Source organism: Melopsittacus undulatus, chromosome 12, assembly GCF_012275295.1.
Source record: "Melopsittacus undulatus isolate bMelUnd1 chromosome 12, bMelUnd1.mat.Z, whole genome shotgun sequence".
In the NCBI taxonomy this organism is placed as follows: Eukaryota; Metazoa; Chordata; class Aves; order Psittaciformes; family Psittaculidae; genus Melopsittacus; species Melopsittacus undulatus.
The window spans coordinates 12,442,711-12,459,378 of record NC_047538.1 but is presented as its reverse complement, the minus strand read 5'-3'; the positions used below and the strand labels follow the sequence as shown (position 1 = coordinate 12,459,378).

Below are 16,668 nucleotides of genomic sequence, written 5' to 3'. Positions count from 1 at the left end.
AAAAGATTTAATTTATAAAATAAAATTGCCATACATAGGCTAAGAGAATGTATACATCCCCATCCTCCCCTGCTATAAAAAGAGCAAAAAGTCCTACCCATGAGCTGGAATAGTGGTTCAGATGCGTTATGTACTGAGAGCAATCTGGATTTCATGCAGGCGGGCAACCAGGCTCTGCACATGATACCTCTCTTTCTGTTGTGCTTTGGTGAGAGTGTTGATCCTCACCTGCAGCTGAAAGTGAAGAGAGCCACATAAGCTGTTGGTACAGCAAGACAGCATTTAGTCTTTCTGACAGAGGAAGAGTGAATAAGCTCCAGCTGCCCACTTAAGAACCACTAAGTGACAGGATAGTGTCACTCAGGAACAGCCAAGTACTGTCTAGCTTAAGAGCTAACTGTTAAGTACCCATATGGCTGTATTAAAACCTGGGCACTGACAGCAATGCAGAAACAGTCACTGTAGTGTAGTTACACTGTCCTGAGAAATCTCAGGGAAAAAATTGAGACTCAATCTACTAAGGCCTGCTGTGGAGCTTGGAAATAGCCTCAGGAAGGGCTATTGGAGCTGGAAGTACATATCTGAACAAATAAGATGCATCTACACAGCAGCCTGTTGTGCTCTTCAGTCCATTTCTCATTACGAGTCTCAATTCTCTTGGCATGTTAGTAACAGGTTACTACAAAATTGCTCACAACTGCCATCAGCCTATAGGCAAAGTGCACAGCATAGTGATTATCACGTAAGCAAGTTGAATTTATTTGCTATTTACAGACCTGATTCAATTCTTCCTGAACATCTTGTACACCACCTTGGTCCTCTGGTTGTGTGCTGTTTTCTAGCCACTGCTCTAGAATCTCTGCCTGCTGCTGACAGAACCTGATAAAATGGATTAAAGGATTCTTATGCCAATTAGAAGCTCAGCAGTCTAAATCAACTTACTTGCAATAAGACCCAATTTCTTGTCTCAAACCAGTGAATGGTAAAAGTCTTAAAGAGATGCTGGAAAACAGAAACCTGTCTGAAAATCGTTTACATTTCGTACTGCTTGTTCCTGACCTTGTCCTTTCCTGACAGCCCCATTTTCTTGTAAGCATTTTTGTAAATGTGTTCTAGTAGAGAAGTTGTCAAACACCAACCATACAGTTGGCAAAGCTAAGTCCTCATGATAAAAGAGCTAAAAGCTAACATTCACTCTGCCAAGTTCACTTGTACTGCCTTCAGATTACACCCAATACCTCTGTCATGCTTTCTCTAACAGCTGCCAAAGGTATAATTAAGCCACTTGCTGACTAACAAAAGAAGTGGCACATGCACCCCTGTCCTACCTGGAGTGAACTCTTAGAAAATCAAAACCTCTGGAACTTTCCCGTTTCATTCACACTTCTGCTGGGAACAGACTTGGTAGTTTAAAAGCAGATACATACAAAAAGTGTAATATCAAATTGAGAACGTGAAGCAAGGCTGGATAAATAAAGGGGCTTTGCAACATACTTGAGTTCTTGCTTCCTGCTGAAGTAGTACTGCATCTGCTGTTGGATGTGTCGGAGTTCAACTTCCAGCTTCCTCTGTAACATTTCTTCTCTGGAACTGGACTCCCTTTGTTCCCTTTCAGCTGAATGGAAGATACAAGGCACAAGCAATGGAAGTGGAGCAGATTTTCACTGTTTCTTATCAGTGAAAGTCAGGTTAGTAGATAGGAAACATGGAACCCTCCTGCAGTCCTTTCCACAAGTTTTTTCATCTTGTGACATGTACATATTCGCCCAAAAGATCAGGTACAATGAGAGGGAAGGAGTCCTGACAGCATTACAAGCTCCAAAGACTCGGTTTAAACATACACACAAAAAGATAAATGTGAATGATTTAGTACTACAAATGCTGGTTTAGACAGAATTTAGTGTTTGGCCGTGATTTAGTGTTTTATATCTCTAGAACGAAGTCAGTCTAGTCACATGGAACACAAATTTCATGCCCTAAACACCACACTGGGAGGTGCTTAGACACCTTATGTCCTCTTTACAACCATACTGTAAGTACAGAGAAAACTTAAGAGAGTTCTTGCCTCCTAAAGTGAGGGAAGCATGCAGCCTCACATACATGAACATCCCAGCACTTAAGTACATAAGCCAATCCCTAGCAGTTCCCTTCCTTCAATCCCCAGAACAGTGTTACCCCTGATTCAGCAGAATCCACAAAACTCTTAATTACTGTCCCAAAAAGGAATGACTGGTATTCTTCACCTCCTGAAGAAGGCACATGAGACTGCCTCGTCTCCCTGATGTTTTGTGGAGCTGATTTACACTCTTGCATGGATTAGAGGAGGGCACACAACTGCTACAGTTTAGATCTGAGGACCTACCTGCAGTCTGGTGACTCCGTTTTCCCACCAGGGTTTCAGGTAACAACAAACGTGGCTCCAAGTTTGGTCGTAACTTCTTCTCCATAGAGTCCTGTTGAGAGTCTTGGGAATGGGCTCCTTTGTGACCACTCACAGACTGACCTGCTCCCTACAAGGTCAAAATGATACCATGTTTTTCCCTCAAAGGGTTTTCTTGAGAAAGCCCTACAAGTAGAATGCACCTGACTTACTCAACCCTACTCCCACTCAAACACCCCCTGTAGCCACTGAGCCCCTCATAAAATATCAAAGAAGAGCTTAAGAAATAAGCATTTCAATTTCTAGCATGGACATGTTTCATCAAGATTAACACCACCCATTTGGTGTGGAACAGGAGGTTGAAATGCAAGCACCTATTTTCAGGGGAAGTGAATTCCAATTCTGGGGACTGTCAGCCATAGCCACTGCCCCTAAACTGAGCTGCTCTTAAATCCCTGTAATCTGGTTGGCAAACTGTAACTGCTCTGAACTCTGAAGGAGCAGCACTCTCAAGTCAATTGCTAGGAAAAGCATCCAGCTAGGAAGGACACAAGACCAAGAAAAAAAGGCATGAAGTACATGTGGATTGGTCAGCTAGTAAAACATTGCTTCAGACTGGTGGTAAAGAGCTCTGGGGCATTCAGAGCTAGTTAATTTGGTCAGCTTTTAGGATGACAGCTAGAACAAGAAAAGAATAACCCAACAGCCAGATGGCTGCTCCAGCAGCTCCACAGGAAAACCCAGCAATAAACAGCATGCATGTTGAGTAGCCCAGTAAGCACACTAGTTTTTCCTTCAGCAGTACACTCACCATTTCTGCTCCAGCTTTCATTTGAGGCATGAAAGACGAAGGAGACCTTAGCTCTGGCCTCTGAGTAGCACGGTGCACAGCATTTGTCCACAGTGGTAAAGCACGTACAAGAGATGGGTAGGATCGAGTGGTATTGCCCATTTGGGACAGACATCTACGGGTACTTTCTTCTACTTCAGGTGTTTGCATTAAGTTCCCAGTCTGCCCAAGACATTTGTTCACAGATGTATGCTGAAAGGGTGCCTCTGGTCTGTAAAAAGAGGATGAAGTAATCTTGTTATTCCCTTGCACACAGCTTTCCAGACAGCTGCTTTACTATGCAAGGGAACCCCAAATTTAATAGGGAAAAAACCCCAAAACTACCAAAGAGCAAAAACTGCCCAAACAAACAAAACCAAAACACCACAATGATTTCAAAACCAAACCAAAAAAGCAGCAGAGCAGCAAAGGCTTCCATTACTCCTCCTGCTCTGCTCCAAATTCTCCACATTAATCCAGGCTGAAACAATTTCTTTAGAGCTGTGAATTCAATCCATTAAAATCCTGCCTCATTGGTTTGGGACAAGAGAAAGAGGGAGCAGGATCAGCAATCTCAGATGGGTTTTGAGAGGAAATTGATGGATATTTCCCTTTTCTAAAGCTAACTCCAGAACAGTTTCACATGAAAGTTCAGTCTAAACATCTGCTTAGAAGCAACTACAGCTTCTATAGCAAGAGCAGTTTCAGCTCCTCAGTTTCAGGGCTAAGAAGTGCTACCATAACTCAAATGCAGAACGCTCAAGACAGTGAAACTGCTGATTTGTTGAACATTCTCAGCAGCAGCAGCACAGACCTTTGGGGGAAAACAGAAATGACAACAAAATAGCTCCTTTTAGAGCAGCAAAGTTGATTCAGCCAACACAGAAATATTCAGTTCTGGCTCTGCACTACCAGAATCAGTAATGATTCCCCAGTAGATCAGTTAAATTCAGACACAAGCCTGGTGTGGAACAAACAAGATCTACGAGCCAAAAAGCATTCTGCACAACTCAACTTTCCAAGTTTATGTGGCAAGACTGACAGAAAAATAACTCATAACTTTATTTATTCCCTAAGCCCATTCATTCTGCAAGGAAGTGATGTGCTCTATCTTGCCCTCAACATCTCTCACTATTGAAACAAAAGCCTTGGTTGCTATTTTATTAAAGTTTGTTTTTCTTGTCTGCTTCTTATAAAGAAACTTGAAGTTTTTAAGGTCAGGATGGCCTTTTGGTAGCAGAGAGCAATGCACCATCCCATAATTACGGAACACTCTGTATTACAAAGGTCAGGGGATTTGAAGGGATAAGCATAGCATATCCCACTCTAAGCCACCCTATTTATTTTTACTTTAAAAACCAAACTTTCTACCTAGAAAAAGGAGATCCCAGCAGTGCATTGCCTTCTAGAGAGCCCTGAAGGAAGTCAGGCCTCTGTGGTGGTAACCTTGCTCGTTGAATGCTATTTCTGAAAAGAACAAACAGAACCAAAATGTATTTTAAATTAGCATAAGCTGGCATTGCAGCTAAAGAAACAGTGCTATTCATTCATCTCTGCTCTGCAACATTCCCCTTGCATTTAATAATAATGTTTAAGGACTACATTTTGACCTGTATTAATGTCACAATCTGGTTTACTGTATAAAGGATTGTGCCAACACAAGGAGTGGTGGAAGGGACAGAACTGAACAAGACAAAACTACTTCTTTTGGCAGCATATACTAACTTAAAGAAATGTGAACCCATCACCTTATTTCCCTTTAAGGCTCCTGTCCTGGACTGAGAAGCTTCATGGAAGATTCTTCCTTGAAATTGCCCCACAATCAGAAATTTTTAAGGAATAGCTTCCCCAGGGGAAAGAAAGTGACAAGAAGAAAGTTCCATTTCTGCACAGCCACGATCTTGATGTTTATCATTTCAGATATCATGTCAGACCCTGTACTTGACTTCAGTGAGAAAGAGCTTCACTGACAGCTCTAGGCCACTCAGACAAGATCAGCTCTCATGACAATAAAAGTCCCATCACATACATCTTTCAAATGTTTCCCTGTGTTCTATGGTAAGCTCCATGAATTCATAGCTGTATATTGAGAAACACAGTGGGAAGTACATAGCTGAGCTGATCCTACCTGTCGCTGATATTTAAGTATAAAGTCACAAATCCCTTTTTTGTTTGTGGGCTGATGTATTCACTATGGACAGACCTTGTATAACTGCAAGACCAGCCACATGATGCAGGGTCAGAGAGAGTGTTAGGGACTACAGTCATCAGTGTGAGAGTTTGGAAATACAAAAATGAGAGAGACACAGACAGAAGAACTACACAAATGTACAACTACATATATGCAGGGGGAACTAGAACTTTACACTCACAGATTACTGAGAACTGAGTCCCCATCAGCAGGGTGAAATGGTAGGCGACTGTGCTTTGAAGGCCATGGCTCTTCCTCTGCTGAATGTCCTCTTCTCCCAGAACTAACATCAGTCATTTTAAACATCACTTGCTTCTTCAGAGGTAGCAGAAAAGAACAAGGCTTATTTAATTTCTTGGAGAGAGCTTTCTGTTTCCACAGCATGGCACAGCGATACACTGACTGGTGAAGGTTGTAGGCTGCCTGCCAACACAAAGAATAGCAGAGTATTTGATGGCTGAGAATAGGAAGCAACACCACTGCACCAAGGAAGAACACCACAGAAAGGAACTGAGATTTCTGCTGACCTCACAGCCATAGCAGCTCCCTAAGCTAAATTAGCAGGTTCACTGTGGAAATACTTGGGTAAGAAAAATGAACTGGGTACTTCTGCAATGAGGAAACAGAACCATCAGTGTCTTGAAAACCTGGTAAAGAGTTTGGAAAACTGCCCAGGAGCAAGAAGAGAGCAATCAATATAGGCATCCCTATCTTCCTTTCTACACAACAGGGTTGGGGTAATACTCAAAGTCAGAAGTGACACAAGCCCACATTTGAAGGTGGAAACGATGCTAAAGCTAAGACAGGACTAGACACAGACTCTTAACGCTTCATTATAATACAGACTCTAGAGACCAGACAGTAGCCACATGCAAAGGTGTTATCCATCAATATTATCTATGGTAGGAATTGCCCAGTTTTGAAATAGCTTCATTGAGAAAGGTTCCAAATTAGCAACACAAGTCTGAAGTTTCTAGTCTCTGCTCTACGAAAGGACAGAACCACAGGCAAAAGTGTACATCAGATCCATACAAGAGCCAGCATGTAGGGCTCCCAGATACATATGTGCACACAAATATACACACAAAGTAGATCAGAGCAGACCAGTGCTGGATGTATCTGAACAATCATTTGTCTCTTTCACCTTGAGCTGATGCTGGGCTTGGTGCTGTCCTTGCAACTGTTTCAAGCCAGTGGTGTATCTCAATACCTGGGTTACACCTTCTCTCAGATGAACAGCTTGGTAAACTCCTGTGGCTTTTTCTATGCAATCTTTCTTCTGCTGTTGCCCTTTGGTAAATCTGAGCCAAGCAGCAAATACCTGCAACAGGACCAACAATCAGCTCAAGTGTTACAAACACAGGTTCCAGGCCAGGGACTCCCCCTGCAGACAGAAACACTTTCCCATTCACTGGATAGTAATAGGCAGAGCTACAGCAACAGCAAGACCCTACCACAAGGGCAAAGAGACAGGGATTTAAGTCAGCTGAGGCTTCATGGGGAAAAAAAATGCACAATTTTTAATCTGGTAAGAGGATTCAGGGTCAGTTTTCCAGCATCCTAAAATAACATATAGCACCCCAAAGACGAAAGGAAACAGATAGAACACACACTCTGCTAACTGCAGTCATGATGTATATGATTTGCACACCTGCAAATTCATTTGTCCGTCCCTGACACACACAAACCCCTACCTTTCTCTGCAATGAAAGGGACCAGTGCCACAATGCTTGCACCATCTTCTGCTTTTCCCATTGCTGCTCCAACAGCTATTGGGGAAAAAAAAATGCACAAAGAGGTAAGGAGTTTCCATACCCCACACCAGAAATGCCAGCCAGAGCAGCAACCAAACAGGATGTGCTGGTGGAGCTATAGCACAGTAACCTGCTCAGTTCACCCAGTATACAGGAAGGTGTCCCTTCTGCTAGTGGAACCAAAACTCCAGAAAATGATTAAATACATTTTTATGGTCCTCATATTCTCATGTATGAGTGGAGTATGAAGGAGAGGAAAGGATAAAGATCAGAAAAGTGCTAGCTACCCAGGGTTCAATTCCTTACCCGTGTCTTCCAGCAAGAGAAGGAAGAAGAGCAAAGTCTACGAGTCATTAGCTGATCTCCCAGTCTCCGTAGCAGCTGTAAGGCAAGCAAAACAGTGAGTCACTTGCAGACAAACCCCACTTATCCGAGCCAAAATTTACTAGAATAAAACAGGTACCAAACAGCCCTTCTCACCCTCCCTTTGTTCTGTAGAGACAACCCTCAGTACCTAAATGCCCTATGGTGTAACAGTGTCTGTGTATCTATGAGCCCAGCAAGGATTTCATTAACAGTAAATGGTGTCACTCAGGGCAAGCCCAGCTCCTCATCTCTTAGTTCTACAAAAGATTCTTTGGACAAGACACTGGCATGTTCCTTCCTCATCAATGCACAAGACTGTTACACTCAGTCACTACCATTCCCTTCACCAGTAGGCACAGCCTGCTCCTCCACACCCATAACTTCCCACCCTAGGTCACTGGCTTGGGGAGGTCGTTGATCCTTCTCACCATTTTCCCAAGGCACTGCTGATGATACTTCTTCCATTTCACCAGGTACTTCTGCAGTAGGTGCTGCTGGTGGTGCTGTGCTGCCCTGTGCTGCTGAGCCCTCAGTATCAAAGACTCCCTAGTTAAGTCCTTCCAGTGAAGAAAAATGGTCTGTAAATGCACTGTCAGGAGAAGATACATTAACTCAGAGAGTATCAAGTTATCAGCTACTTTTCCAGACTGAGACTGAAAGTTGCTTTAAGTATATTTAAAGTATATATAACACTGACAGTACTCAGCACTAGAAAGAAGCATCGTGCAACACTTCAGCTAATGGTCAGTGAGCCATGACTTATAAGTCTTCCCTGCTACCATTGACATTCTTTATAATCCTTAGGAAATCATTTGCCCTTGCTGCTTCAGAGTCCTCATGTCAAGAAAGAAGGTGGCTGGTACTGTGAAAATGCTTGAGAAGTTTGAGGGTCTTTCTGTATTAATTACTAGAGAAAGATCAAAGCAGCAACTGATAAGTTTACTTGCACTACCCTTAAAATAGGGACATCTGAGCTTCTCAAAATTAGTAATGGAAAATTCCCTTGAGGGAAGACAAGGAACCAACAGAGAAGCAAAGTAGCAAACTGATCACTGGAGTCCCAAGTCCCTCCCCATTCTATGGGGGCATCCTTTGTAGACTTAATAGACATCTGTACAGGTGACACAGAAGACTGCTCTACTGAGCCATGTCTTTCTAAGGATCATACATCGATAACTAAGTCTTGAGAGTTTCGTATCTCCATCAGCTCACCTATATCCAAATGTTTTCTGGCCTGCATCACAGCCATCATCTTCTGCTGACGGCTACACACTTGGAGCAGGGCAGTGTACCTCCACTGTGCCAACACCTAAAGGTGCAATACAGACAAGAGACAGGATGCAGACTGACTGCAATGTTTTTTGGAGGGAGAAGCAATGTACTCCATACTGCCGGCAACATAACCATTCCCATTTAATTTTTCACATCAGGCTCAGCAAGACAATGCAAATTTCATATGAAGTAAACACAGCAAAAGGTCCCCCTGCAGTTTTCATTCATTCTCCTTTTCCATTCACCTGCCTTCCCCCCCCCAGGTAATACTACTGTGCTGTATCATACTACTGATTCTGCCTTCCTGCTAGGAAATGGGGAGAAAGAAAGAGGAAAAATCATGAGTTCACTCAGAGACAAGTTTCAGAGATGCCTGTAGAAATAACATGGGAGTTCCACTTTTTAGACCTTTTTTAGTAGTGGCTTTTAGATTAAGTTTTTGGTCCTGCATTACCTGATCCATGCATGAACAAGCATATGGACTTAAGACTTTGTATCTGCTATGGAGACCCTACCTTTGACAGGATTGCTCTCCTGTAGTGCTCATCTGCTTGAATAGCAGCCTTAGCTTCACGTACAAGAGCAAGAGCATTTTCCTTCCACAAACACAGAACCTGCCTGGGTATATAAATATATTAAAAATTAAAAACCAACCAAACAAAACCCATTAAGAATGAATCTCACTTGTTCATTTGGCACCCTCCAATTCACAGGGGAGCCAAAGCCAGCTCTCTCTATAAACTCAGTCTTGCAAATCAACTTCCACCCCTTCGAGTCTATGTTGAAGGCAGCACAAAACTGGAACACCCCTTAAATTCAGCATCTTATGCCAAATCAGTCAGGCTCTGCAAGTGACTGTGGTTGTACAGCATTAAAACAAATGAGGTAGCTAAAACTAAAGCAACTACAACCAATACAAAGTGGTATTTTCTTTAACCATTCTCCTCACTCTTAATGCAAGACAGCCTCTACATCTTCCAGGCTGGTTTAATATCGTATCCACGTAAAATCCATGTGCTCCCTGCAGGAACTAATATAGTTTGCCGTCTCTTGTGGGGCTAAAATAAAAAAGTTAAAGCAGAACAGAGGGGAATTCAGGAAGAGGTTGACTCCTTTTAGCTAAGTGATCTGCACAGGAACAGCAACGCACAGCAGAGTCAATTCCCAGCACTGACCACTCAAAAACTGACAAAGATGGCAGTGAAAGAAAAGGAGTACTTCATGTGCAGTACAGCCACTTCTCTCCTGCTGCACAAGGACACAGGCTTACCGGAGCAGTAGTCTGGTGTGCTGGTTCTCCTTGTCAGCTACTTGGGATAGAATACACTCTATGTTATGTTGGTAAGTCTGCAAGAAAAGCAGCAAGAGGTAAAATCTCCCTGAATTGCAATATCTGAGGAGAGGAGACATCTGGAAACTCTTAGGAGCAGCTTTCTAGAGCAGTAGCAGCAACAGAGTACAGGGGGTGGGGGAAAATAAAATTGCAGCAACTGAAATCAAAATGCTGCTTTTCTGAGACAAAGAGTCATTACACACTAGTTAATGCCAGCTATGACAGACTCTTCACCAAGCCACATGATTACATTGGTTCTTTTGCTTCAAAAAGAGCTTACACACCCTATCTACAGGAGCCTTCACTCCACCCTGGTATGCAAGTGCTTGGAGTGAAACAGCATAGCAGCTCTTCTGTTCTCACCAAAGCACTTGAGCACATGCACACAAATCCTTCATAGGAAAGGATGTTCCCTCCTACCTTCCAGGCTGCCAAGGTCTTGCTCAGTAACGTGTGCTGATAGTGCATGTCAGCTTGCACCAGCTTCCTCCATTTCTCACGCTGATGTTTCACATACTATGAGGGGGGAAGAGGAGAAAGACACATACATATGATAGAGAGAAAACAGGCAGTGGCAGAGCAAAGAGGGAAAAGAACCATCTCCAGTCACTGGGGAAACGTCTATCCTTCAATCTTGCTGTAATAGCTCTTCACTCAAACTAGTGCTGCATTCTGCTATTTCTCCAGAAGGCCTGGTTGAGGCTTCCTTAACCTCAACAGGATCATTGTGAATTAACCCTTTTTAGAAATCCTCTTGAAGACTGATACAGTTCACTCAAGTTAACAGCTCTGGACCAACATACTAGTGTCAACTCCAAAACTCCTCAATACGACATGCTGCAAGGCATATCTAGTCTATCACATCATGGTAAGTGAAAGGCCCAGCATAAAAGTGAAACGCCATCTGATAGGGCCTGCTGTGTCTTGTACACAACTACAGACCACACCATAGCCTTGCTGCAAACTTCTAACTTTGAGAAGAACATGCACAGTACGAGGTAGGGATAATTTCACCATGTTAGCTCTGGTTACATTCCTGGGTATCTCCCAAACTACAGTCCCATTCTCACTATATTAGAGAAGTGAACAAGAAGTCAAAGGACTCCCTCTTTTCCCTATGCAATTTCTGTTCAGCCCACACTGAACTGGTTTTACCCACCTGGAAAAAGAGGAGAGCTTAGGAATGACTAAAATGATTTAAAATAAATTAATTATTTAAAATAAACAACTTAATTTCTAGCCATATGGGTAGACGCAATCTGTACAAAACAAACAGGATTCAAACTCTTCCCCATCTGTTAACTCCCTCACCTCCTTCCACTTGTTCCAAGTCTGCTGCAGACACTTTGAATAGTGAAATCTTAAGGCTTGCATCTCCTTCAGCCTCCTACAAGAAAAATAATTATTTCTCCTAAGATGCAACTCATGTTACTGTACCCCTCTAGCATGCACTTGACCCCACACTTGCTGTTTTCAGTAAGTCATTTACTGAAAGACAAGCTAGTAGATTCCAAAGCACACATAAGTAGTCAGGATCACTGTGAATTAACAGCTGCTTTGCCAAAAATAGGCCACCACAGGACCAATCTAAATAATTCTCCCTTTTAAATAAACTTCTTACTCTGTTTTTCTCTCCTGAGTATTTTGCTTCCACAGACAGAAAACCTTTAGCAGCAGCAGGTTGCTGTAGTGACCTTGTGCATGAACCAAGTTCTCTTGCTCCTCCAAACATGCAGCTGTTCTTCTACGCCAGAAGCACAAGAAACGATGCAATAGCTGCCTTTCACAATGAAGTGCAGCCTACAGTGGGAAGAAGGTGACAATAAATTCATGGCACAGGCCACTTATAAACAACAGAAGGCAATTTCTTAAAAATGACATGCACAGGACTGCCCAGTGTTTGTTTTCCTCTTATGTTAAACATGTCACCCAAGCCCCTTAGCTGTGAGTTTATGTGAATGTATTATAGAGGGACCTACATGCATGCAGATGCAGAAACTGCCACCAGAAAACAGCAAGCCAAAGAGAGGAAAACTACACGCTCATCAGTAGTATACAAAAGACTCCTAAGAACTGGTAAGCTCCAGAAACCACTCCCGTTGAATCTGCAGGGACTGATAATCTCAAAACCCCAACAGTCGGCCATATCTGCCTAAGGCCACACACAAGTATGCTGCCATCAACTAGGAGTTGTGGAACTCAGACCACATAAAAGGTCACAGTGGCTGCTACAGATAAAGACTACAGAATTATATATACCTCTTTGGAAATGAAGGCCCCTTGAGTGATTTTATGGACAGCTACCTGGAACCAACAAATTTGTCAGCACCACCCTGAACTTTTTAAATAGGTTGGGATTGGCTCTTTATTACTATTATTGCTTCAACCAGGTAACTATGAAATTGACATTTACTGGGTGAGGGAATAAGTGAATGAACTGTGTGAATAGCTACCCTCTAGTATCAACATCTCATAACTATTATTAAATTACTAATAAATAGCTTACCTCAAAAAAGGTGATTAGTAAATACTGGTTGTAATGCATTTCCCCTGACTTGATCCCCCAAAAGGGAAAAGGGAACTTAAAATACCCAAGTCGATCTCATGCCAACTCATGTTCACAGACAGTGACTAAGAAATCATGCCCTCTATTTCCTAAGCAAGGCCAGGTAAAAGAGTGGATTTACCCTCTTCTCTGCCATTCGGTATTCTTGCTGCTTGCAGGCTTTCAGCAGCCACGTGTCAAATACCTGTCTCATCAACACCCTCCTGCAAGCAAAAAGGGAGAGTGTCAGCACAGGAGAGTTTTCCTTCAGGAAAGAGCCTGTTTTATGAATGTCAAAAGATTAATCCATCTGGAACTTAAACAGTTGATTTTTCAAACAATGCAAGCCACATGGAAATCAAGTAGCTGTATGTCCTCATTATTCTCTGGGTTAAAAACCAGACAACTTGCGCCCTGAAATCTTACACAGAATACATCAGATTAGTGAATTTTCTGAAGTTATCAAAACTCTCTGCTTCAATTCAGATCACTCAAAAGATCGTTCTGACTCTGAGCAAATAATTTCATTTATAAAGAATAAACACAAAGAAAAAAAATGATCTAACAACCTTTTGTTTCTTCTCCACTGTAAATACAGTCCAATCCCTCCTCCCTTGGAAACAGTTTGAAAATCCTACTCAACTTTCTCTATTTAAAACCAAAACAAATATTGTAATAGGACTTAAAAGAAATTATAATAACAAACAATAAAGAGCAGTGTGGACTGATCTTAACACTGAAGAGGCTCTACCAAAGCAGTCTTTAATGAACACGGTCAGGTTGGTTGCCCTCATTATCGAAGCTTCTTTCTCTCTAGATTAAGAGAGTACTTGCTAGTCCTTGTCCTCTCCAGGGAGAATCATTACCAAATAGCACTCTAAATATGCAATTAATATATATTTATGATTGAACACTATACATCTCTTTCACAGAAGAAGCATACAGTAGAAACCTCCTAGTCCAGAAGTCTGAGCTACAGCCTAGTAGAAACAGCACACAAGTTATTTCCAGACCTCAATCATGTGGGTGTACTAATTAGACTGTCAGCAAGTCTCAGCTCTTCTCTAGTCTAAAGAGGACTAAAAGATATTTGGATTCATACCAGGTAATTTCTGGTAGGTAGCTGTTACAGCTCATTACAAGTTCATGAGGTGGTAAACAAGTCTTCCCGGAGGGTACTAGCAGCTGCCAGTAAGAGTGTCTCTGATCTGTAGACAGTCACAAATTCCCGTTGGTGGCTCTTCTGGGGTACCTCCCAGGTCTTACCACCAGACAACATAACTGGGGAACTGACTTGTGAAACAGCACATACATGCCTCAGAGACCAACAGGGAAGCTGAGTTCTGGCAAGCTGCCATGGAGGCTTTACTTAGGTCTGGTTGAAAAGCAGCCTCAGACCTCTGAACAGGGTACACAATTCTTATCATTTGTTCAGGAAATAGGACCTCATTTAGACTCTTTCTAAGGAGAAAGGATTGCACAAAAAAACATTCCTGACCCACGAAATCAAAATATGGCTCCAAAACCAAAGAGTTCATCCCTTCCCTGGTGAGAGAGGCATGAGTTACACTGCAGCAGCTGCATGCTGCAACTCATCTTCCCTAAGCTTCAGGTCCTGAGTGTCTGAGCATTTTCTCTCTCCTTGTCTCCAGAGGGTAAGAGCTAACAGCACAGCTGCAGTCTCAAAACAGTTGTGAAAAACTCAATTGCTTGGAGAAATGCAGCTGCCCTCATTACTCACCTGCACTCCAAACCCATCTGTGAATCTCCCAAGAGCAAACCCATACCCAAGCCAAAACAGACTTTTTGCAGCTTGCTTTTCAACTGTGAAGTCAGGCTTCTCATGACACAAAGGTATGAAGCTGAAACATGGTGTGACCATTCTCTGCCACTGAAAGGCACAAGGTGCCAAGTCTACTAGGAAGAAGATTCAATGTTAAAGAACATTTTTCTGTCTCTCAACTTATGCATGGAAAAGTGTCCCATTGTCCATGGACGGATCTCATTGTAAAAGCATATAATAGCACAATAAATCATAACTCGACCTTGAAGAGTCAGCACTGAATCCATGGGTAAGAATACAAGCCCAGGCAAGGCTTTTAAGGAATCTCAGAAAAGGCAAATACCCTTTTTTTCCTTCCTCTTCCAATCAACATTCTCCACCTGGTCTGATTTCCACAATGAACAATAACACACTCTTGTAACTCCTGTGCATGTCTGTGCCTCCATAATATGCCAGTAAAAGTAGTTTTAAGATGTATCGTTACTCTGAGACAAAGGCTAGTGTCTGAATTTTAAGAGTGATGAGAACCCACAGCATCCATTTACTTTAACAGAAACACCAAGCACCTCTAAAGAAGACAGATTCCCAATAATTTCACACCATAACATTAAATTAGAATAACTCCCGCAGTTGTAATAGATTTATTTTGGCATGACTGCAGTTGTGGACCTGGACTCATTTTGAGTGAATCTAAACAAGCCTCAGAGCTAGGCTTAAATCAATCTCCTCACATTTCACAGAGAAACTCATAGAAAATATAAGAGCAATTGGCAAGAGAATGGTCATGCCCCAGAGGTACTACCAGGTTTTAGAAGAGAATCAAAGGCCCACAAATCCCACATTTGTACAACTATCAGTATTTCTCTGTGTACCTATAACGGGCATAAGCCACTGTTGTTAAGGCCTGCTGCTGCTGTTCTTCCTTCTCTTCCAAACGGGACTTCCAGCGGTTCCAGAACTTCTGCAGCACCTGAAACAGAACAATACACATGAAAAAACACAGATATCAAAGCAGGAAGAGAATCCAAAGACAGACATAATTAAATGTCCTACTGAACCGCATGTTGCAATGGTTGGCTCCTGCACTGTTTCACATGCCAGCCTTGTTCTATAATCTATGATTTTTTCTGGTAAAAGTCACCCTAAACATAGAAAAAGAGGGGACTAAACTAAGACTGACAATTGACTTACATAGGAGGTTTTCTGTGGCTATTATTATTTAGCAAAAATACTGATTTAGCAAAAAACAGCATTTTGTAAACAGAAGTGGAAGCCAATAGGACAGCTGAAGAAAAACTAACACAAAGAAAGGTCAGACTCACTGTAACCTGGTGCTGATGGTGTGACAGATTTTTTCTCATCTGCTGAAGATGAGTGGTCACAACATTCTGCCAGAGACCCTTAAACCCGAGTGTCTGTAACAACACCACATGTCCACAACTTTCACGTAACCCAAATCAGCACTCCACAGCTTAGAACTGGCTGCTCCTTACAACCCATGTTTGATGCTACTCCTTGCAACAACTAAGAATTATGAACTTGTCATCAAAGCTGCGCATCGATTTCCCCTCACAAATTGTCACTTCTCCAGCTGAATTAAAATTCCCTTCCACATTCCCAGGGTTTTATTACGAGACATCTAACTCCTCATTCTGTTATCAACACCACTACCCAAGTCCTTTCCCAATCTACCTCCTCCTTCACCTCAAGACTCCTAACTTGCTCCTTATCAGGAATAAAAAAGACCCACTCCCCTTTCAGGTGTCTTCTGCACAAGGTCTTTTGATCTACGATCCCACAATGCCTTGATTCAGGTATGAATATGGTAAAGAGTATTCTGAGAGCATCCTGCCTTAAAGTTCTGTTACAGTCAACGTTTTCAATCTATGATTTAAATAGGTTTATTTACTGCCACTGCTTTGCTGACCAGTACTGATCCACACTTGTACATAATTCAGTTCCAAAAAAGCTGGAGGCTTGCTCATGCCTGATGCAGAAAGAAACATTTGAGGTAGTGGTGAGAAGGAAAAAAAAATCGGGGAAAATCAAGGGGAAAACGCACTATCACAGTGAAATGGCCAATAGCATCAAGATTAATCTACTACATGACCAGCTTCTCAATTGGAAGAATAATTATCCTGGAGAGCAGCACAGATTCACCATTTGGATTTAACTGGCAGATTTCAGAATAGTTGGAATTTAGAAACTTGATGGT

General features: G+C 42.2%; 1 protein-coding gene across 3 annotated transcripts in view; it reads right to left on the bottom strand.

The window, feature by feature from the left end:
• Nucleotides 1-34: 34 nt before the first annotated feature.
• The window catches only part of SFI1 (SFI1 centrin binding protein), a 29,644-nt gene continuing 13,010 nt past the window's right edge, over nt 35-16,668 (bottom strand). For 2 of the 3 annotated variants that reach the window (XM_031047881.2, XM_034068577.1), the window contains exons 11-29: nt 15,326-15,423; nt 12,813-12,894; nt 11,747-11,925; nt 11,437-11,512; nt 10,546-10,641; nt 10,063-10,139; nt 9,308-9,410; nt 8,733-8,829; nt 7,949-8,109; nt 7,461-7,535; nt 7,095-7,169; nt 6,545-6,721; nt 5,582-5,823; nt 4,581-4,676; nt 3,192-3,441; nt 2,363-2,510; nt 1,495-1,615; nt 777-879; nt 35-234 (exon numbers count right to left, since the gene is read on the bottom strand). In XM_031047881.2, the coding sequence (XP_030903741.2) occupies nt 127-234; nt 777-879; nt 1,495-1,615; nt 2,363-2,510; nt 3,192-3,441; nt 4,581-4,676; nt 5,582-5,823; nt 6,545-6,721; nt 7,095-7,169; nt 7,461-7,535; nt 7,949-8,109; nt 8,733-8,829; nt 9,308-9,410; nt 10,063-10,139; nt 10,546-10,641; nt 11,437-11,512; nt 11,747-11,925; nt 12,813-12,894; nt 15,326-15,423 (2,364 nt within the window). In that variant the 3' untranslated portion in view covers nt 35-126. The remainder of the gene's footprint in view (nt 235-776; nt 880-1,494; nt 1,616-2,362; nt 2,511-3,191; nt 3,442-4,580; nt 4,677-5,581; nt 5,824-6,544; nt 6,722-7,094; nt 7,170-7,460; nt 7,536-7,948; nt 8,110-8,732; nt 8,830-9,307; nt 9,411-10,062; nt 10,140-10,545; nt 10,642-11,436; nt 11,513-11,746; nt 11,926-12,812; nt 12,895-15,325; nt 15,424-16,668) is intronic. The other variant, XM_031047883.2, reaches the window with a different exon arrangement.